General features: G+C 31.3%; 1 protein-coding gene across 1 annotated transcript in view; it reads right to left on the reverse strand.

Annotated features, from left to right (window-relative positions):
• The window catches only part of LOC139489441 (protocadherin Fat 4-like), an 89,067-nt gene that overhangs the window by 14,272 nt on the left and 52,552 nt on the right, over positions 1-22,243 (reverse strand). Inside the window, exons 35-52 of the mRNA XM_071275765.1 lie at positions 21,924-22,086; positions 20,838-20,952; positions 17,488-17,600; positions 16,762-16,901; positions 16,088-16,260; positions 15,341-15,444; positions 14,730-14,855; positions 14,078-14,139; positions 13,408-13,675; positions 12,868-13,092; positions 9,111-9,208; positions 8,477-8,645; positions 7,230-7,344; positions 6,116-6,234; positions 4,951-5,072; positions 3,297-3,475; positions 2,133-2,356; positions 1,423-1,606 (exon numbers count right to left, since the gene is read on the reverse strand). Coding sequence (XP_071131866.1) covers positions 1,423-1,606; positions 2,133-2,356; positions 3,297-3,475; positions 4,951-5,072; positions 6,116-6,234; positions 7,230-7,344; positions 8,477-8,645; positions 9,111-9,208; positions 12,868-13,092; positions 13,408-13,675; positions 14,078-14,139; positions 14,730-14,855; positions 15,341-15,444; positions 16,088-16,260; positions 16,762-16,901; positions 17,488-17,600; positions 20,838-20,952; positions 21,924-22,086 — 2,699 coding nt within the window. The remainder of the gene's footprint in view (positions 1-1,422; positions 1,607-2,132; positions 2,357-3,296; positions 3,476-4,950; positions 5,073-6,115; positions 6,235-7,229; positions 7,345-8,476; positions 8,646-9,110; positions 9,209-12,867; positions 13,093-13,407; positions 13,676-14,077; positions 14,140-14,729; positions 14,856-15,340; positions 15,445-16,087; positions 16,261-16,761; positions 16,902-17,487; positions 17,601-20,837; positions 20,953-21,923; positions 22,087-22,243) is intronic.

The raw sequence follows: 22,243 nt of genomic DNA on the forward strand, positions 1-22,243 counted from the left end.
CTGGCCCACACGAAATAGCCCAAAAGTGGTGCTTAAAACAAGGCGTTAAAACACCAAAAATCAAATCAAATTTATAAAGCATCAACATTACAAAATTGATATGCCAGTTGTGCAGCTCTGATCAAATCAAAGAAGAATGTGTCTAGGATATGAATGCCCCTACTAAAGCTTTGCATTTTTTTTCATGTTAAAAAGGGGCATAACTCTAGAAATTCTAAAGATTGTATATTCCAATTTTAAGACCAAACTGACATACACTTTTAAAATTTAAAAAAATATTGTATCTTTATGTTTTTCTTGACAGACAGACAGACAGACAGACAGACAGACAGACAGACAGACAGACAGACAGACAGACAGACAGACAGACAGACAGACAGACAGACAGACAGACAGACAGACAGACAGACAGACAGACAGCAGACAGACAGACAGACATTTTAAGTAAAAAATGTGAATTCATAATGATCTTAAGCTAAAAAGTGTTACAGACAGATAGACAAATAGACAGACAGACATACTGATAACTATAGGGCTCTAATTATAATTCATACTTCAGTGGGGAGACAATCGGTTTAGACCAGTAGTATACAGGCCAGAAATATAAATAATTATCATTCTCCTAAAGTTATACACCAGAAAACATCTCTACTATCTTTTCTACTAGTGACAGACTTACAATGAATGCAATTGATAATTAAGAGCTTTTTATGAGCAAGCTCACATATCCCCAAGCTCCCATAACTGGTTTACCATAGTTAAAGGGGATAAAATGTTGTTTTTGACATTGCTTTCTATTGGTGGTTATTATTGTAGGCTATTTTACTCTTTCTAAATATATAAAAGTCCAATAAGAGAGCAAGCTACAAAACACAGCTCCCCAATTATAAAGATGCAAAGCTGATTATGACCTGATGGCCCTGTTCTATTTCTGTTTACTTTATGATATTATTCTTTTAGATTATGATTTCACACAGTTTCCTCAAAATTAATAGGGATCTCCCTCAATTCTCATTATAATATTGTGACCAAATATCCAAATATGGTTGCAATTTGAAATAAAGTTTTAAAAAAATGACTCAGTTACAGACAGGTCTAAATCTATATACTGTGGAGTCATTATTATTTGCTGGATACCAATTTTCGTGAGTTTTGTATATACAAGTGAACCACGAATTCTAATGATCAATGAATCACAATTTTTTTGTAGGCTTTGTATGGAGAGATTGGTCAAATCATGAAATCAAATATCTATGAAAATGCAAGTTTTTCTCAATCCATGAAAATTGATACCCTTGATTTATTACCGGAGTAAATATTATTATTGTTGTTATCATCATTAAAAGGACAATGAAAAAGAGTATAAAATGATGCTTGCTATCGAATTACATAATCAGGTCACACTAGAAACTTTTTACATACCATCCGAGGCTTGAACTAGTAATGTATGAACTGGTCTTAGTTCATAGTCCAGGCAGTTATGTGTATCATTTATATATAAAATCCCTGAGGAAGCCATTGAAAAGACATCATGACAGCTTACATCTCCACCAACAATACTGTACGTTATGGAACCAAGATTATCTAAATCAGTTGCATTCATAACCTAAAATGTTAAAAATACAGGTAATTAAACAAACATTTGTTTCTGATTATATGTCAAATATATAAAAAATTAAATTTTCAAGCAGAAATATAAACACAGAAATTTTAAAAAATCTTGATGTGAACTTCAATTTGCAAAATCAATTAGACTTTCAACTTATGCTTGATACAAAAACATTTCCTTTACTAAAACAGATATTTATTTTTTTATTTTTCAACAACAAGGATTTAATCTGTAGAATAAAAAAAAATATTCTAAAGATTCAAAATTGTACAATACACTAGCAAGAGTTTACCAGTTGTGTAAACATATATCAAGTTGCTAGTATTGAACAATGATACAAGTTACAATTAATTTCTCCATAATTATATACCTACCTTTAAAAATTTAGGCACATAAAATTTAGTCTTTTGAAAAAAAGAAAAAAACATTAGCAATAATAGATAGAAGCATTTATTTCATTCTTTTCATACCATTTAGATGGAATTAAAAAGGAAAAAATGGAATGTTTTGAAAAAAGTATTACCTGAATTGTCTTTGTTTTTACTTCCTCCATCACACTGATGTTATAAGTGTTCTGTGTAAACTGTGGTGGATTATCATTGATGTTCAGTATAGTTACAGATACTGTGGTATTTACATTATTTCTCCCATCAGATACTTTAACAAGTATGTAGTACTTAGTAGGACCTTTTTCATAGTCAAACATCATTTTAGACTGTAGCAAGCCATTATTGTTTATTCCAAAATCTATAATTGAAAAAAAGTCAATAATATTTTAATTTCATGGAAATCTACATCTGAAAATGATATTCTCAAATCATTACAATGCCTACCTTTTTACCTTATTAAGCATTTCATGATTCAAGTAGATATGTGAATACCACGGAATTTACAATTTCATTCCATTTGAAAATTGACCAATCAGAATTATGATTTAGGTCTGACCATGTTTTTTTTTAAAATCTTACCTGATCAATTAATAAATTTTCAAAGAAGATGTTCAAAACATTATTCCAGCCATCTTTAACTGTTGCTTTCAAATAATTAGCTTACCAGTTTCTGAGCAGAAGATGAAAATGTGGACTATTTTAAAACAACTTCCCAAGGAGTCTAAAGGTAACATGCTGGCCTCAGGAGGGGGAGGTTGCAATTTTTATCCATAGTATTCTTTGCTGTTTTTCTCCTAATCATAGGACATTGAAGGGTAAACAGAGACAAATTTGTCAGGAGTCAGACTAATGTGTTATGTGGCATGTCTTTCTGAAGATTATTATTTTGTAAATAAGAAATAAAAAATAAGGCTTAGCATGTCAATCTAGTTCAAAGCAGGAGTAATTTTCATATTACATTCAAGAGATATATTTCCACTGTACACAAATATATATACAACGAAATTTGTTACATGCACACATAAAAATTGCGGTTTTTATCCAACGCAATCATAGGATTGAACGTTGTTTTCAATTTAGACTTGTTCATATATATATATATTTAGACCAATTATATATATATGATGGCAATAGTTCATATTAACCCTTTTATGTGATAAATTATTGTTTAGTTTGTGAAATCGCCATATCTTTGTATCTTGTTATGTCACAAAATAAAACAGGACAGACTAGTACAATTGGATATCCTCCCTCTATATAAATCTTTGGACTAGATTACATCCCCCCCTTTCACAAACCTTTAGAGTGATTAAGAAGACTGAATTTCAATGTTGAGTCAGCATCCAAATCTGTAGCCATGACTACCCCAACTATACTTCTTACTGGTTCATTTTCAGGCACTATGAAATCATATTTTCCTCCGAACACTGGTGGATTGTCGTTTATATCTGTTATGTGGACAATTATAGTGGCTGATCTGTGGTAGAAATACACCAATATAAATATCACTATCAATATTGTTTATCTTAAAATTCATCCTTTAAATGTTCTTAACAAAATGTCTCTAAAAACACATGAAAGATATTGGTATGTTTAAATTGAATTCCATAACATTCCTTGAGGGAAATTTTGAAATGTTTCAACTTAGGTATAATTTGTTTTATAATAGGGTTGAGTATTTGCTTGATGATTTCCTTAGCTCATCCCAATAAAATACCTTTAGATTGATATCTTTTTTGACAGCCTGTCCAAGGCATTTTTATTTGTAAACAAATAGTTGATATATTTCCTTTTTATTTAGCTAATTTGATGCAGTTAACATTTACGAATTTATATAACAAACTAAATATTACTAGTATGATATATACATATACACATTCATGGATCTACAATCTGTCGATACCTGTAACTTGGCATTGCACAAGGTCATGTTTTTCTCGGACTGTTTATGACGTCTTTACACTAAATCCATTGGATGTTGGATGTGTACGGATTGATAGTTTAGTCTTAGATGCATGATTTTTTATTAGTTGTTAGTGGCTTTGAACTAGCTGTCAGATAACTGCGAGTACTCTCAGATATGTTCCTAGTTTCTTTTTGTTGCCTGGATGTACAAGTACCCGGCCACGTCCACTTGTATTATTGTCCATCTGATGACTTAAGCCTTTTTCAACTGATTTTTATAGTTCATTCTTATGTTGTACTGTTATACCACTGTCCCAGGTTAGGGGGAGAGTTGGGATCCCGCTAACATGTTTAACCCTACCACATTATTTATGTATGTGCCTGTCCCAAGTCTGAAGCCTGTAATTCAGTGGTTTTCGTTTGTTTATGTGTTACATATTTGTTTTTCGTTTTTTTTAAAAATATAAATAAGGCCATTAGTTTTCTCGTTTGAATTGTTTTACATTGTCATTTCGGGGCCTTTTATAGCTGACTATGCGGTATGGGCTTTGCTCATTGTTGAAGGCCGTACGGTGACCTATAGTTGTTAATGTCTGTGTCATTTTGGTCTCTTGTGGACAGTTGTCTCATTGGCAATCATACCACATCTTCTTTTTTTATAGGTGTATCAGAATGACACAAATAGCTCAGAATAATTTTTAAACTCCAAAGCTTGTAACTTTGGCAAAAATCAGGGGAGAGGAAAGAGGAACCAATAATTAACTCAATCTATATCTCATCTTACAAGACTCACTTACTAAAAATCAGCTCAATATGTGCAGGCATTAATAAAAAAGTCTTTATGAGTGTTATTTTTTTTAAGTCCGAAGCCTGTAAATTCAGCAAAATCAATAACTACTACCTTACCATAGATAGTGTTGGCTTTCTTTTAATTTTTGTGTTTTTCATTTTCTTGGATTTTTGGATCCAAAGTTTTGGCTCATCCAGAGCAGTAATTTGAAATCAATATAATTTTCATGAAAATATGAAATTTAACATTATAATTACCCAGTAAGTGAAGGTTTTCCTTTGTCAATTGCCTCTATAATCACAGTGTAGTCTGTCTGACCAGATTCATAATCAAGCTTTGTATTCAATTTAACACCACCCGTGCTGGTCATACTGTAGTTCTAAAAATAGATAAAAAAAAAGAATACTTACAATAATTGTGTAAAGACATGTATTACTTAAACTTCATATCCCAATGAATGACTGTACATAATATTCTTGATGCAATGTCTAAAATCTTGTCTATCAATATATTGTTTCAGGTAAAAAAAAACTTATTGTTAGACAGTTTTTATTCCAAACTTCTATTGTTATGTTCAAAATAATACTTAAACATTGAAAAATAATCAATTCCTTTTTATTCAACAGCTAGGGCTGTACATGTTATAAACTATTTCAATTAAAATGGTTAGTTCTTTCTATGGTCTGAATAAGTTTCAGTCATAAATTGAAATTTTATTTTGCATACCCCATTGATATCAAATAGTTTGAATAAAATGAATGATCATCTTGTGTATGTAGAAGAAATTTAACCTCAAATATCACTTTTGCTCAAACTACCAGACACATGGATAAATAGATAGGTTTGATATAATTTGATTCTGAGTTAATTCCCTTGGCCACCATTTCAGAGGGATATACGGTTTTCTTATTTGAGTAGACAAATCATATCATATGGTACAAACAAGTCTGATAAAAGATCCTTACTAGATCATAGTGATGAATCAATCAAGAATATTAGAAATTAAAATTGTTGGGGAAACAACTTTATCTAAAGTTTAGCAGTCATTATAGCAAGTTGAAAACAAGAATGTGTCCATAGTACACAGATGCCTCACTCGCACTATTATTTTCTATGTTCAGTGGACTATGAAATAGGGGTCAAAACTCTAATTTGGCATTAAAATTAGAAAGATCATATCATAAGGAACATGTGTACTAAGTTTAAGTTGATTAGACTTCAACTTCATCCAAAATTACCTTGACCAAAAACTTTAACCTGAATTGGACAGAAGAATGAAAAGAAGAATCAACAGAGGGACAAACAGACAAACGAATGGATACAAAGATAAAAAAACATAATGCCCAAAAGTGGGGTATAAAAAGGGAAATAACTCCTGCTGAAATTGTGTCAATCAAAATCTATCTATTACAATAAACTTACGACATTTAATGATTGAAAGGTAAAGTTGCCATTTTGTCCAGAGTCTTTGTCTGTAGCAGCTATATTACAGCCACGTATTAAACCTTTCATGTTTTCTGCTGTTGTACACTCATATAACCCTACAATTGTGGAATAATCTACAGTTATATGTTTTATTTGTTACTTATCCATTTTGTTGTTAGCAAACGAAATATATATAAGTAAAAAAAAATTAACAGGGATATAAACACCTTTGTCAGTTATAAAAGCATCAGGACCAAAAGAACTAAAGATTGTCCTCATTGCTATAGTGTAGTGGACAGTTTATAACAGTATTTCAGGTTTTTTTTGGGAAACTACAGAAACAATATATATTATATAATAAGTATATTTTAGGTAGGATGTCTGAAGATGCGCATCTGGTTTTTCATTTCATAGTAATGTTGTACATATTAGACATTATCTATATTTCATGATTTTCAATATATTGAGCATTGAAAGAAACTCAATTCAAATTTGAAGTACCCCATTATGAGAAATTAATCTCCATTTTGTCCCTGTCACAGGGTAATATGGCCACTTGATCTTTGTAAATAGGGCGTTGAATATGTGACGAAATATAATGTTACAAACCATTTATTTCACACTGAAAATACATAATTATAATAAACATTTATTTCAAATGTTAACTTGAAGTTTCCTTATAAATTGAACTATGAATTGGATATAAGTACATGCATGATAAGGCCTAAAAGAAAATGTGCTTACCTGAAAATAGGGAAAAGGTTATTTGTCCCTTATGCAGCGTGCGTGCTAAAGTGTGAAACTCGCATTAGTACGAGTTCACCATATCTATAGTGCTAGAAAAAGTGGCAGGGTTGCATGCATAATAAATTCGTGCAGAGTAGTATATAGAATAAAGTCTTTTTCTAACTGTCCGTCAATGAATGAATGAATGAATTAATGAATGAATGTATGAATGAAAGTAGTAAATATATAGTACACACAACATATAGTGTAGTACTAGTATATAACTGTACTCTTAATAAATAGCTACGGTGACATGTCACCATGTAACCTCCTAACAATTTTTTCAATTTCAGTAAGAAATATATTTTTATTTATGTACTCTTACCTTGAGTGAAGGTAGGTTTGTTGTCATTAACATCTGTGACACCAATATTGACTGTAGCTGTGTCACTATGGTTACAATGTCCACCTACAGAGTCCAGACAGTCAATGGCTGAAATCTACAACAGGCAGTATAAAAATAAGAAGATTGGGTTTGATTGCCAATTTCAACCGTGCGAGGGATGTAAATCCAGTCAAGGTCGTTAAACACTTCCATCATCATGATTGCCAAAATGACAACTCTCTATCAGAGACAAATTCTTGCAAAAATTCAACTTTCAAAGATTTTGTTAAAGAATACACAAATTATTGAACATAAACTTTTTCCATATTCTAGGAAAATTGTAATGGAAACATAACCATGCAATGTATCTTTAAAATCAATAAACAGCTGAAACACCCATCCCTGATTGTCATATCAATGTCATATCAGGACTTTGTAAAATAATTTCAAGGGAGGTTATCTTAATAGATGTAAATCAGTCAACAAAGTTTGATGAAATTGCTCAAAGCACTTTTAAAATATTGTGCGAAAACTTGAAAATCCATCTTTTTTAATGAATGAAACCCCAAAGATCGGAAATGTAAAATCTAAAATTAAAAAAAATCAAAAGGGAGCTTAAGTAAATAGATATAAACAATTAATCAGTGTTTCATGCAAATTGGTTAAAGTGATTTTGAGTGATTGTCCAACATGTTGACAGCAGACGAACGGACAACAGTTTACCACAATATGTACTGTAAACACTTGTATAACAATAACAAGAATGTGTCCAAGTACACGGATGCCCCACTCGCAATATCCTTTAAATTTAAATTAGAAAGATCATATCATAAGCAACAAGTGTACTAAGTTTCAAGTTGATTGGACTTCAGCTTCATCAAAAACTACCTTGACCAAAAACTTTAACCTGAAACTCCCACTTTCATTTTCTATGTTCAGTGGACCGTGAAATTAGGGTCAAAAGTCTAATTTGGCTTCAAAATTAGAAAGATCATCTCATAAGCAACAAGTGTACTAAGTTTCAAGTTGATTGGACTACAGCTTCATCAAAAACTACCTTGACCAAAAACTTTAACCTGGACGGACGAACGGAACCACAGACGGACGAACGGAACCACAGACGGACGGAGCCACAGACCAGAAAACATAATGCCCCTCTACTATGGTAGGTGGGGCATAAAAATAAAAAGTTACATAACAATTCTTAAATAAGGCTCATCAACCATTATAATAATGTTTATACCCACCACTAATGTGTAAGACTTCTTTCCACCATCATCATAATCCAGTTGTTTGGCCAGGATGATATCTCCAGTATAATGGTCTATCACAAATGTACCATTGTTATTCCCTCTAGTTATCCAGTAAGTTACTGTGTTGTATCTTTTATCTGTATCAGCATCAGTAGCTTTTATTCTACAAAGAAATTATTATGTAATTGAATTCATTATATTCTAAAAAAAAATTAACATTGTGCCATTTTTAATTATGACCACTTCAAACTAGATTCAATGGCTGTCTTTGTGTAGTTATTTGTTTTTCTTTGGCTATCATACATTTTTACATGTGTTTTCATTGTCTTCTATCTACACACATAAACTCATCCATAACTTGAAAATATTTGTGATTTGTTCAAATGATTTCATTTGTTTTGACAGTGGTTGAAATATCATCATATTAGGTGAATCCTCCATGTGATAATTTGTCTAAATAAAATTTGTCTTACAGTGACAAAAGGTTGTTAGGCTTATAAACTCTTTTCAAATCAAAATGGTTGTACCTTTCACTGCAACATTGATTCCAGAAACAAAACAAATAATTCACATTTAAGCTGAAAACTATCATGCCTTGATTACAGAGAATATAACTTAATATACTAACCTTTCTTTTTTCATAATGGATGATCCTGTATATAAACTCTCTGGTAAATTAACTGAAATTATCTTCTTTGTCATAATGGGAGGATGGTCATTAACATCCTAAAGAAAAAGCAAAATTTAGTCAATAACAAGAATGTGTCCCTAGTACACGGATACCCTATCCGCACTATCATTTTCTATGTTCAAAGGACCGTGAAAATGGGTGAAAAATCTCTAATTTGGCATTAAAATCATCAAGATCATATCATAGGGATCATGTTAACTAAGTTTCAAGTTGCTTGGACTTCACCTTCATCAAAAACTACCTTGACCAAAAACTTTAACCTGAAATTTGCACTATCATTTTCTATGTTCAGTGGACTGTGAAAATGGGGGAAAATCTCTAATTTGGCATTAAAATTAGAAAGATCATATCATAAGGAACATGTGTTCTAAGTTTCAAGTTGATTAAACTTCAACTTCATCAAAAACTACCTTGACCAAAAAATTTAACCTGAAGCGGGACAGACAAATGGACAAACAGACGGACGAACGAACCAACAAATGAACGGACGGACGAACGGACACACAAACTAAAAGCTGAATTCATGTACATGCAATCAAGCAATAAAGCAACACGAAATGTGAAGGATTTTTTTCTAAAACAAAATGTTTTAAAAGATTGATGAACAATAGATCTTGTCTATTTTTTTGAATTTACTGCACTTGGCTATTGACGTCATACAAGAATAACTTTGCCTTTGTGGTGTCACACCATTTTCCTATAACGTCAATATTAGACAGACAGAAACTTCTAGGATGTTAAGTAGTGGTGAACAAATAGCAATATATATGTTTCTCCTCATATTTAAGTTTATAGAAATAAGACAGTTGAAAAAAAAAGCATAAATTATCATATCTCCCACACAACTCCATCAGAAGAGGAAAATGGTAATAAAATGAGACATGTATACTGATTTTAAAAGTAAACAATTGATCGCCCTGAAGATCATAAAAAACATTTTATTAAAATAAAGTATGTCAATAAAGGTTTTGATTTTGTAAATATTGCCGGTATTTTTAACGACCATTCTGTTAAAGACCAAATTCCTGGATATTTTGATAATACTGAACTCCCTCTCATTTGTTATATTTACAAGAAATCTACCCGAAAATATGTGTTTAATTATAGCCAATTGTGTAAAGATGTAAATATCACTGAAAATACACCTATGTCGTGTAATTGCAGTAATTCAGAATACACCTATGGACCAATTTCCCATGTTATAACAGGAGACCTTAACATCGTTCGCGACCGAGAGTTAAAATCATTCCTCAGTAAAGGACCTAAATATCGTCCCCCGTCAACTGTTAACTGGAATGAGTGTCGTAATATCATCAACGACTCACTCCGCGCCTACTGTTTGAAATGGGTAAAACGGGAAAAAGCTGACAAAAAATCTTTGGACTCTTTTTTTAATTCAGTAATGAAGATAGTTGATATTCGAATACAACATTTTAAAGAACATTTTACCCTCAACAAAAACTATAAAAATCCTATTTCGCGTATCAAAAATAAACTAACAGAACTAGCCAAGGAATTTGTTTTTGTCCCGGCTGATAAAGCTGCTAATAATATCATTATTGTTTGACGTAAATTTTATATAGAGGTTCTGCAAAAGGAAATCACGAATTCACCAACATTCCAACTGACTTCATTTTCAGAAAACGACATCTGTAACAAACATAAACTTTTAGCTACTTCTTTACAAGCAGAACCAAACACAATGAAAGTCCCAACTATGTACTGGCTTCCGAAGCTGCACAAAAAACCTTACAAATATAGATTTATTTCATCTTCCAGCCATTGTTCAACTACTAAATTGTCTGTTTTACTTACTAGTACACTTGGTACAATAAAAAACCTGATAATAAATTGTTCAAATAAGGCCTTTGAAAATAGTGGAATTAATTACTTTTGGAGTGTCAAAAACTCGTTGGAAGTACTTGATAAATTGCATGCATATATTGGTGATTTTGAATCTGTTCAAAGTTTTGATTTTTCTACCCTATATACCACTTTGCCTCATATTCTTATTAAGAAAAAATTCACATCCCTAATTAACTGGGCATTTAAAAAGTCGGAATGCGAGTACATATGTTCAAACTCTTTTAGATCATTTTTTAGTAGCAATAAACAAAAGAACTATGTCAATTGGACATGCTTTGATACTATTTATGCACTTGAATTTTTACTTGATAACATTTTTGTTCGCTTTGGAGATTCCGTATATCGTCAAGTTATTGGAATTCCAATGGGGACTAACTGTGCACCACTTATTGCGGACCTGTTTTTGTATTGTTATGAGTTACAATTTATGACTAAAATTAGCAAAGACCCATCAAAACAACATTTGATACAAAAATTTAACAATACTTTTAGATATTTGGATGATATATTGGCTCTAAATAATGACGACTTCAGTATGTATACTAAAGAAATTTATCCTGTAGAACTTACTTTAAATAAAGCTAATGATAACAGTGACCACTGCCCTTTCCTCGATCTTGATATCTATATCATAAACGGGAAGCTTAATACAAAAATTTATGATAAAAGAGATGATTTTTCATTTCCTATTGTTAATTATCCATTTTTAGATGGTGACGTTCCCTTGTCACCATCTTATGGTGTTTATATATCTCAACTTGTACGATTCGCTCGTGTATGTAACAATGTATTAGATTTTAGCGAGAGAAATTTATGTATTACTGAAAAATTATTACACCAGGGTTTTCGATATCACAAACTGGTCAAAACATTTACTAAATTTTATCACCGGTATAAGGAAATAATTCGTAAATATAACTCAACATGCAGACATCTTATACGTTCAGGTATTTCACATCCAAAATTTTATGGAAATATTCTTTATAAAGCACAAAAATGTCAGTATTCTCCTCAGAAACTAACAAAACCTTTAAATAGACTTATTAAAAGGGGATATAGTTACGATACTGTTGTCAGGTCATTAAAGATTGCATATTTTGGCTTTAACATTGATTCACTGATAGGGTCTTTGCATCGGAACTAAACACATTTATTTCTAAAAAAACAGTTGTTGGCATGACACGGGTTATGTTCTTCTCATATATTTTATGATAGTATGATACTAAACCCCTAACGGGAGGGATTGTACCTGATATTCATATGATGAAGACATAATCTTTCAATCAGTTTAATTGAGGTCTGGAGCTGGCATGTCAGTTAACTGCTAGTAGTCTGTTGTTATTTATGTATTATTGTCATTTTATTTATTTTCTTTTGTTACATCTTTTGACATCAGACTCGGACTTCTCTTGAACTGAATTTTAATGTGCGTATTGTTATTGTTTTACTTTTCTACATTGGCTAGAGGTATAGGGGGAGGGTTGAGATCTCATAAACATGTTTAACCCTGCCGCAATTTTGCGCCTGTCCCAAGTCAGGAGCCTCTGGCCTTTGTTAGTCTTGTATGATTTTAAATTTTAGTTTCTTGTGTATAATTCGGAGTTTAGTATGACGTCCATTATCACTGTACTATTATGCATATTTTAGGGGCCAGCTGAAGGACACCTACGGGTGCGGGAATTCTCGCTACATTGAAGACCCATTGGTTGCCTTCGGCTGTTGTTTGCTCTATGGTCGGGTGGTTGTCGCTTTGACATATTCACCATTTCCTTTCTCAATTTTAATAAATGAATATGCATCTGTTACTTTTTCGTTTTTTTATAATTACCTCCAAAACAACTTCAACTTCTTGTGGCGCATGAGAAATGTGGCCACAAGGTTTGCTGTTTTTGGCATTTATAACTATTTTAAACTTTCCATTGGTAGTGTTATCTATTTTAAGATTCTGTTTTGCTGAGAGACTGCCATTTTGATGTATTAAAAAGTAAGATCCACCACTTGTTAAATTGTATACTATTCTGTTGTTACTAAGATCACTGTCTTTGTCTATGGCCTTCAAAATAAACACACAAACAAGTATTTATTTATCACACAGAAAGATGGTTAATACCCTTATTTAAAATGATAAAACAATGTTGGTTCTTAAGTTGTTCTCATTAACAATAACAAGTAATAGGGAACATGTGTACTAAGTTTCAAGTTGATTGGACTTCAACTTCATCAAAAACTTCCTTGACAAAAAACTTTAACCAAAACTTTAACCTGAAAGGGGACAGATGAAGGAACAGACAGACTCACAAACATAATGCCCTTAAGTGGGCATAATAAAGTAAAAAACATTATGACTATCTTAAATTTAGTGACTTACATCTGCTGTATGGAAGTTAACTGGTTTTGTTAATTCTGTCAATAGATAGGTATATTTTCTACCATGTCCAGGGAAGTTAGGACAATTATCATTAACATCTTTGACCTCTACAATAACCTCAGTTGTTCCTGTCAATGAAGGTGTTCCTTGGTCTATTGCCATGACAACAACATATATTTTACCATTTGTACTGTCTAACTGTTCCCTGTCCAATGAGCCAGACACAGATATGACACCAGTTTGAATATCAACATTCAAGTTATGTTCCCTGCAAGATTTAAACATATCAACATTGTGTCTATACTTAATATATCTATTTTGACTGACATGAAATTTCAAAAAAACTTGAGATTTAAGTAGAAATTTAGGGGTTGGGTAATTTGGGGGTTGTCACTGAAACTGTATTCACAGTTGATGTGTCTTTCACTAAGGTAAGTTTTAAACAACAAGAAAGTCAACAACACCCTTAAATTACTGCAAGGTCAGTGGTGGATCCAGAACTTCAAAAGGGGGCCCGCTGACTGGCCTAAAAGGGGGGGGCTCCAGTCATGCTTCAGTGATTCCCTATATAATCAACCCCCTGGATCCGCCTATGAAGGTAGTGGTTTATTATGTGAACTTGTTTCCCCATCAAGTGTGAAGTTTTAAATAAACAATAAAGATAACTTACCATTCTGTTGACAGAAGTTTATACTGGATCTTACTGTTGTTCCCTCTGTCAGAGTCTTTTGCCTAAAATATGTTAACCACAATGTAAAAGGATCTTATGTCAATCATGTTCTATTAAATTTTTCGTTTCTCAATTCTTGATATTTCATGCTTATATCTGATAGTAAAACCAGATGTAATGTGAGCTACCTATTTTATGTGGTTGACTTGATTTTGCAATTAAAGATGAAATATCCAAGAAAACCAGTCCCATGGTATGGAAAATCTGGTATGAAGCTAGGTATTATAAATTCCAGATGACTTGTATTTAATTAAGCTGCACAGAAAAATGTGATAGAAGTTAATTATCATACTCTCTCCTTTGGACCATGGCCTTTCAATATAACCAAATTTATCTGTCATCTCATCAAGATCATTTAATTAGTATTTAGTAAAATATCAAGAGAACTTAATATATTGAAATAAGAAATCCTTTTTCATTTTTAAATAAATAAATATTATCTCAAGCAATTCTAAAAAAACATATAAAAATATGCTATTCAATCTGAAATGGGAGAGATAACTCTATATAAACTTCTGTGTTGCATAACTCCCTTTTATAAGGCTTCCTCTAAATTATTAAAATTAAGTATAAGGTGCATATACACACATACCTGTACTTTTCCAATTTGAGTATTGTTGACATTCTCTTCTACACCAAAATGGTAAGATGAATTAAGAAAGTGTGGAATATTATTGTTGACATCTTCGATATGGACTGTTACATTGGTAGTAGAAGTCTGCAAATAAAAGCAAATAAAAATTTGGTGCACTCAACAAATGCTCTAAATTAAAAATTAAAGGGTACCTTTTGACACTTGGTTAATTTAAAAAAAAAATATACATTTAAAATGAACAGTAATATTCTAAATAATTGTTTACCTTAAGGTGAGCTCGAGTTCAAACTAAGTTATATGATACAAAAGTTATGCACAAGACACAAATTGGTTTTACTATCATAAGGGTCAAAGGTCAAGATCAAGGTCAGGCTGACCTGACTTTGATACAAGAAACATTTTTGCCCATAATGCAACTGCATACCAAGTTTGGTTAACCAAAGTTGAATCGCATGAAAGTTATGTGCTGAACATGAAATAAGAATTATGGGCCATAGACAGACAGATGCCTCCCTTCCTTAAAAGACTGTTTTGCTCTTGGTATAAAAAAAAAAGCAACAACGGTGCAATAAGGCATTAATAGTATAGAAAAAAAAACATTTACTTACATGAATACCATCAAATACATTAAGATGGAAATACAGTGAATTTAGTTTGTTGACAAACACAGCATTGGTGTAAAGATTTCCAGTCATATTATCAACTTTAAAATCTGAAAGAAAAAATCAAACTTTCTTTACCACATGTACCAGATTAATTCTTATATATTTTTGTTTAGATGTTAACTTAGTGACAGCACTGACTTTGCTAAATCGTCTAATTGTTTTGCTTTTGTTTTTGTTATCTTTTCAACAGTAACTTTTGAATGTGACAACTTTTTATGGAAGGTTTAAAATTTTCCTCTGTTATAAACAAGCATTATTTAGATGAAAGTCTATCTTTTGCTAACATCACTATGACTTTTGGAATACCTTATAGTTGTTAGATAATATTGTTTTCTTTCTGATTCCTTTTTAGTGTTATAATTTAAAAGTTATGTCCAAGTATCATGTGCTTTTACCAAAACAGGTTTAATTTATAAAGTTCTAATTATGAAGTTATATAGCTATTTACAATTTTCATGGAATATCAGTAGCAGTAAACATACCACATGTTAAATGCAGAAATGATGTGAAATGCCATAAAGAAGCAACAACATGATTTCATATTTATTTTTAAAATCATTTTTCATTTTTTTTTCTTAAATCTAGTTGCGGTAAATTCCTAATTAAATTATATTTTACAGGTGAAAAAATAACATGTTTTCATGATTTAATTTTTTATACACAACAAAATATTAAAAAAAAAATTCTTACCAGAACCAGTGACAGAGAATGTAAGTTTATCATGGTCCACATCATCAGCCATCACTCGACCAATCAGAACATTCGTCTCTATGTCCTCAGGTATTGTAAAGGTGTAAGAAGCGCTGATGAAGTATGGTTTGTTGTCATTTATATTAGTTACCACAACCTCAACCAATACAGAACTAAAATATAAATTCAGAATAATCAATTTAAATAGCTGTCCACTCTTGTAAATCTTTACCTCCAAAAGTATGGAGAGCCATTGGAGCCAAATAAAGGTATTTCGGGTAAGGCCGCAATAGTACGGCCCCCAAATGGTAAGGGTTAAGAACCTGCTTAAAATAATGAACACATCAAAAGATTGTTTGGGTCTAATACATCTTTTTTCAAATCAATAAAAATTGATTTTTTTTCATTTATCTGTACAGTGCATTATTAACACTAGAATGTGAGAAATGTGTCAATTATGCTGCCAAATAAATAGAGTTGAATATTTTACACTGCCTCTCAAACTCTCAATATAATACCATCACAATATTACAAGACAAGAGTTGATCATTTGTAACATCTGTTTCATTGGCATTAAAGTTGGATAGCTTTGTTTGTGATTTATATTAAAATTTTCTCTGTTGTTATTGATGTTTTTTTAAATAGTTCCTATTTGGCATAAATGCTGTCCGTACCTATGTAAAGATGGTGTTCCTTTATCCTCAGCTGACACATTCAAATAATATATCTGTTGTCCTCTGTCAAAATCTAGAGCTTTGACTACCAGTACTTGCCATAAACGTCCTGTCCTCTTTATTTGGAATCTTGTGTCATTCTGCAATGTAATTGGTATGTTAAAATCATACCAGAATATCTGATCTTAGGGAAGTGGCACATGTGGACACTTCAATATAGACATACATTTTAAAGTTGTTCAAATTAATTAAATCTGAATGTAGAAAAAATAAAATCTTTGATGTAACAGTGGCCATTTAAGTTGGGTTTTAATTTTCAAAAGAGAATTTCAAAGGTATATCTAATTTCCCCAAGGTCATATATTGGATTTTACCATTTGTGTATTTTAGGAGTAACAAGGATTCTCAAGAGACAACACTAAGGTTTATAATGGCTAAGCTTTGTCCCAATGATTACTGACAAGAATACTGTTTCATATATCTTCCTATTTATCTTTAGTTTATGATTGCACCTATTATACATGTTGGGTGAATAAATTATTACATTTATAATGTTTATGGTGGCATCTATTATAGATGTTGGGTGAATAAATGATAGTGATAATCAATTTACCAGAATTAAAAATTATTTCATATTCAAATAATTCCTTGCTTAAAAGTATCCATCTAGAAAAAGAACTCTCAAATCAGCTTGAGTCAGATATATGAATTAACATTTAACTATACCTTCACAGACACTTCACTTTGTCCATTGATGCCTATATCTAAGTCTGTAGCAATAAGGTTACATCCCACTATAGGACCTGTACTGTTCTCTGATACTGTACATCTATACAAATCTGTCAAATATATAAAGTGAAATAGTTATGTCACATTAAAATACATCCCCAAATGAGGAAACATGCCTGTATTTTGAAATTAACATCAAACAGCTAATAAATGGTAATGGTTCAATGTGAATAAATTTATTGGTTTTCAAGAGCTACATTGGTAGGTCATCAATACAATGGCTTCTATTTTTATCTTTGTAAAAATTGACTGGCCTAGGCTATTGGAGACATGATTTTGACAAGGTACAATCTAACTTAAAATGAATCTATATAATACAGATATTCGTCATGTTTAATTCACATTTCACAGTATACCTAACATTTTTAATATTTTAGTGGTCATTAGAGATAACCACTTCCACAATTTTTTCTAGAATAATTATTAATTTTGGAATTTTATAACTAATATTGTTGAAATAAAATGAAGATATTTTTATCTGCATTGTTGTATATAGGTCAGTATATATAAAACTTTCTGCAATAATTCTTCACAGCAGTTATATTTTTGTGGTTTTTTTTTCAATAAAAAATCAAAATTACAATAAAAAATGTATGAATATTTCGAATATCAGTTTTTACAAAGAATGTTTTTTTTACATTAAAAATACAAACTGGCCAAATAAAGGGGAAGTAACTGATTATAAACTTTTCTGGTAATATGTACATGAGTTATATTAATACTCAGAAATGTATAATGTTTTTTTCATTATCAAAGATTATGTGAACAAAAACAATCAATTTTATGAAAAGTTCTTACGACCTAATCTCCAGTTGTGAGTTTATTTTATATTTTGTACCATTTAATTGGAACGGTAGTACTGAGACTACTATAACATGTTATAGTAGTCTCAGGGTAGTATTAGCAATTAATTTTTTTCAGCAGGATGAGCACATAGTTTGTATAAAGTAGCCCAGTTATCTGCACCACTGCCAAAATTGAGAATTTTTTAAATTAAGAGTTTATTAAGATAATGGCTGTTGTGTTCACAATTTATATAACAGGTGACATCATCTTTAAAAACAAGGTCTTTAAAATAATATTGTTTAGCAATTTTTATTTCAAATACTGTAATGCTGTTTATTTTTCTTCTTTTAAATATGTTCAATGGATATTTGTTATAATCTATAATGTTTTTTACTACATTAATCTTTTTCTAACATCAATAACAACAAAAGTTACACTTTCAAAGGGAAGTAACCATGGATGATTTAATGATTGATAAAAGCAGTTAAAACATATTTTATATAAACTCCTATCAGGAGGCACAGAATGTAAGTTGACAGATGATTCTTGGTCAAAGACAACACCTTTCTATAATCTTTGTGCAACCCATTAAATAATATCCTTATGAATGGAACACTACCAGTAACCTAGTCCAAATATTTATGATGTCTGGCAAGGCTATTCTATTATTTTTCTGGGTCCAGAAAAAAATTAAAATAGCCTTGCCAGACGTCATAATAATTTAGACTACCTGCAAGACCCTTATGAGGGTAGATAAGGTTGTTTAACACATCAGGGGCTGATCCAGCCATTTTAAAAAGGGGGGTTCCCAACCCAGGATAAAGGGGGGGGGTTCCAACTATATGTCCCCATTCAAATGCATTGATCAGCCAAAAAAAAAATGGGGGAGGGGGGGGGGGGGGTTCCAACCCCTGGAACCCCCCCTGGATCCGCCTATGCACAAGGGCATTGTAAAAATGTATTTATTAACTATCAATAGCACATGGGTATGTTGCTATATTGGGAACATGTGTTTATGTTTACAATAATATTTAAATTATTTTAGCATAACAATAAGTCACCTTAAAGTTCTTTGTATGATAGCACAGACTGGTCAATCGCGGTAAAAGTTAACATTGAAAATACATTTTCATAGCTCAGTCTTAGTGCAGTGAAGCTTCCCACCCCCTCCCCCCTGTGAACATGTTTTGTATAAGCTTATTATATTGTAAATGCATTTTGTTTTTTCTGCAGATGTTAAAAAGAACATTATGAAAATATGGTTTTGTGATATGAAAGATTCTATTTCATTATTTCTCATTGTAGATATGTTTGTAAGACATGTATGCTGCAGCGTCTTAGTGTGCTGGCAAAGTGATTTGAGGACAGTTGAATTATTTGATAATAAAACTTTGCTGCACTTGTCTAGGCGAGCTGTTTCCCATAGATATGTGTTTGAGTTTTTGTTCATAAATACTTTATTTGCGTTTGAGGGCACGAATAAGAAAATAATAGTCTCTAAGTTTCAATTAAGAGATTGATTAAAAAATATTTTTTTGCCAAATGTTATATTTATCTTTGAAATATAAAAAAAGAAGATGTGGTATAATTGCCAATGAGGCAACTCTCAACAAGAGACTAAAATGACACAAAAAATTACAAATTTAGGTCACTGTATGGCCCTCAAAAATGAGCAAAGCCCTGACCTCATAGTCAGCTATAAATAGTCTGAAATGACAAAGGTAAAACAATTCAAATGAGTAAACTAACAGCCTTATTTAATCTCATCTTTTATCTTATGAATTTGTTAAGACCTGGAAGTATAGGTCTATCTTGTAGGGTTTTGGTAGAAATGAAAGTGTTGTGTCAATGAATGGTTGTCTGATTTTTCTTTTTCAAGTAAATTTTCACAAATAATATAAATAAATGAAAGACAAACTCATAAAATGTTTAAAAAACTGACAAAAGACAAACAACAGTCTACAAAAAACAACATGAAAATTAAAAACTGGTCAACCAGAACCTCACCAAAAACTTCGGTTTAAACAGATAAATCATTCATCTTTCCATGATATTCTTTTAGTATCTATAAAAGTGCTCAAGATAATACGAGAAAAAAAAAACTATTGAAAAAAGTACTAATTTTGAAAAAGCTGTTTTGATATACATGTACTCCTTTCAGGCAACACAAAAAATGACAATAAAGTAGTTTTAAAAAATCAACTATCTCTAAAAGAAAGTTTTATGATTGCTGAACTATGATCATTCAAATACTAGAAATGCAAACAATCATTAATGTAGAACAGATAGTAAGAAGATATAACTCCTATACTGTAGACAGGCATGAAGTGGGAGATTCTGGAAATTTAGAGGAAAACAAAAAATGAAACCTGATAACTGTAAATATTTCTTTTTCTTTCTACTTGTAAAGAAGAATTCTGTATCGTTGTTAAAGGCAAACACTAATTTCTAATATGATCATATCTATAACATGTAGTACTCTTGTAGTAAGAGTTACCTACCTTTGTCAAACACAGGAGGATTGTCATTAATATCATTTACTGTTATTTCTACTGTTACTGTTGATGTCAGTATGTTCCCTGTATTGTTGAAAGGCTTTCCATCTGTAGCTGTTACCTGAAATAGGAGAAGAAACCAGTAACTTAATAATAATGCACTTGTTGTTATGCTGTGCATACTCCCAATACCCACTCAGTGGACAATTTAAAGTATAATCAAAGTGCTTGTAAGCACTGAAAGGTAAAGATTGCTTTAATTTATCAGTGGAAAGTAAAATTAAAAATTAAATGTATTAAGATTTGGTTGTAGTTGATTCAACTACAATTCTTGATAAAGGAAGATAACTCCAATTTTTAAAAAGATGACTTGAATAATGACATCATTGATATTTTTAGAACAGATTATTAGATTCCTGCACCTTGCAAAAGTTATGTCATTTTCTTGACAAGTATAACATCATTTTGTGACTTGAATATCTGAGCACAAGTTTCATTGATAAATTTCTGGAAATGTTCATGGATAGGATGTATAAATATAATGATCTATGCACTATATTTTGTGTATCTAATAATCTGTGATAAAGCTTGGAAGATTTTGATATCAAGTAATTACTTTACAGTTTTGATTGCATTTTAAGCAATCTTTAACCAAAACCAGGAAGTAGTTGTCTGACATATTTGAAAAGCCCACTTGCATTACAACTCTTTACTGTTGACCTGCTGACCAAACATATAGTCATTCTGTTCAATATTCAGCTCATTTAATATGTTGAAAAATTCAAAGGATATGCAAACAGGGAGAAGGTATCTAACAAATCTTAAAGGCGTTCACATATAAGAAATAATCACTGTTAGGCTGATGCCTAAATCTGAAGCCATTCTGTTCAGTAGTTTCTGAGAAAAGTGCAATGGGAACATTTGTTAGATGAACCTTTGTATGGATGGACAAGATGATTGCATTATAGCCCCTGGGGACTTATAGATTATAATAATACATTAAGGGATGATTTTCTATTTAGACTTTTTGAGCTCAAAAATATCTTTTTAAACTGTCTTATTTACGGTTAAAAACAATAATTTTTATATTACCATCAATGTATAGTTTTGTTCTGTTTCATAATCCAGCTTCTTCACTAAGAGTATATCACCATTAAGCTTGTCAATGTGAAAATTTCCTCGACTATTCCCACTACTGATACCATAATGAACTGTATTATACTCTACAGTAGCATCCTGATCAAATGCATGTACACTGAAATGACAAAATTGAAGTTTATAACAAAATACAAATTGAACTAAAAAGTCTAAAATACAAACCTTCACAATGTATCATAACCAAATAAATATATCAAAAAAGTACATACACAGATATATCAAGTAGATCTATATACTCCATTACATTTCTTACA

Source organism: Mytilus edulis, chromosome 9 (genome assembly GCF_963676685.1).
Source record: "Mytilus edulis chromosome 9, xbMytEdul2.2, whole genome shotgun sequence".
NCBI lineage: Eukaryota > Metazoa > Mollusca > Bivalvia > Mytilida > Mytilidae > Mytilus > Mytilus edulis.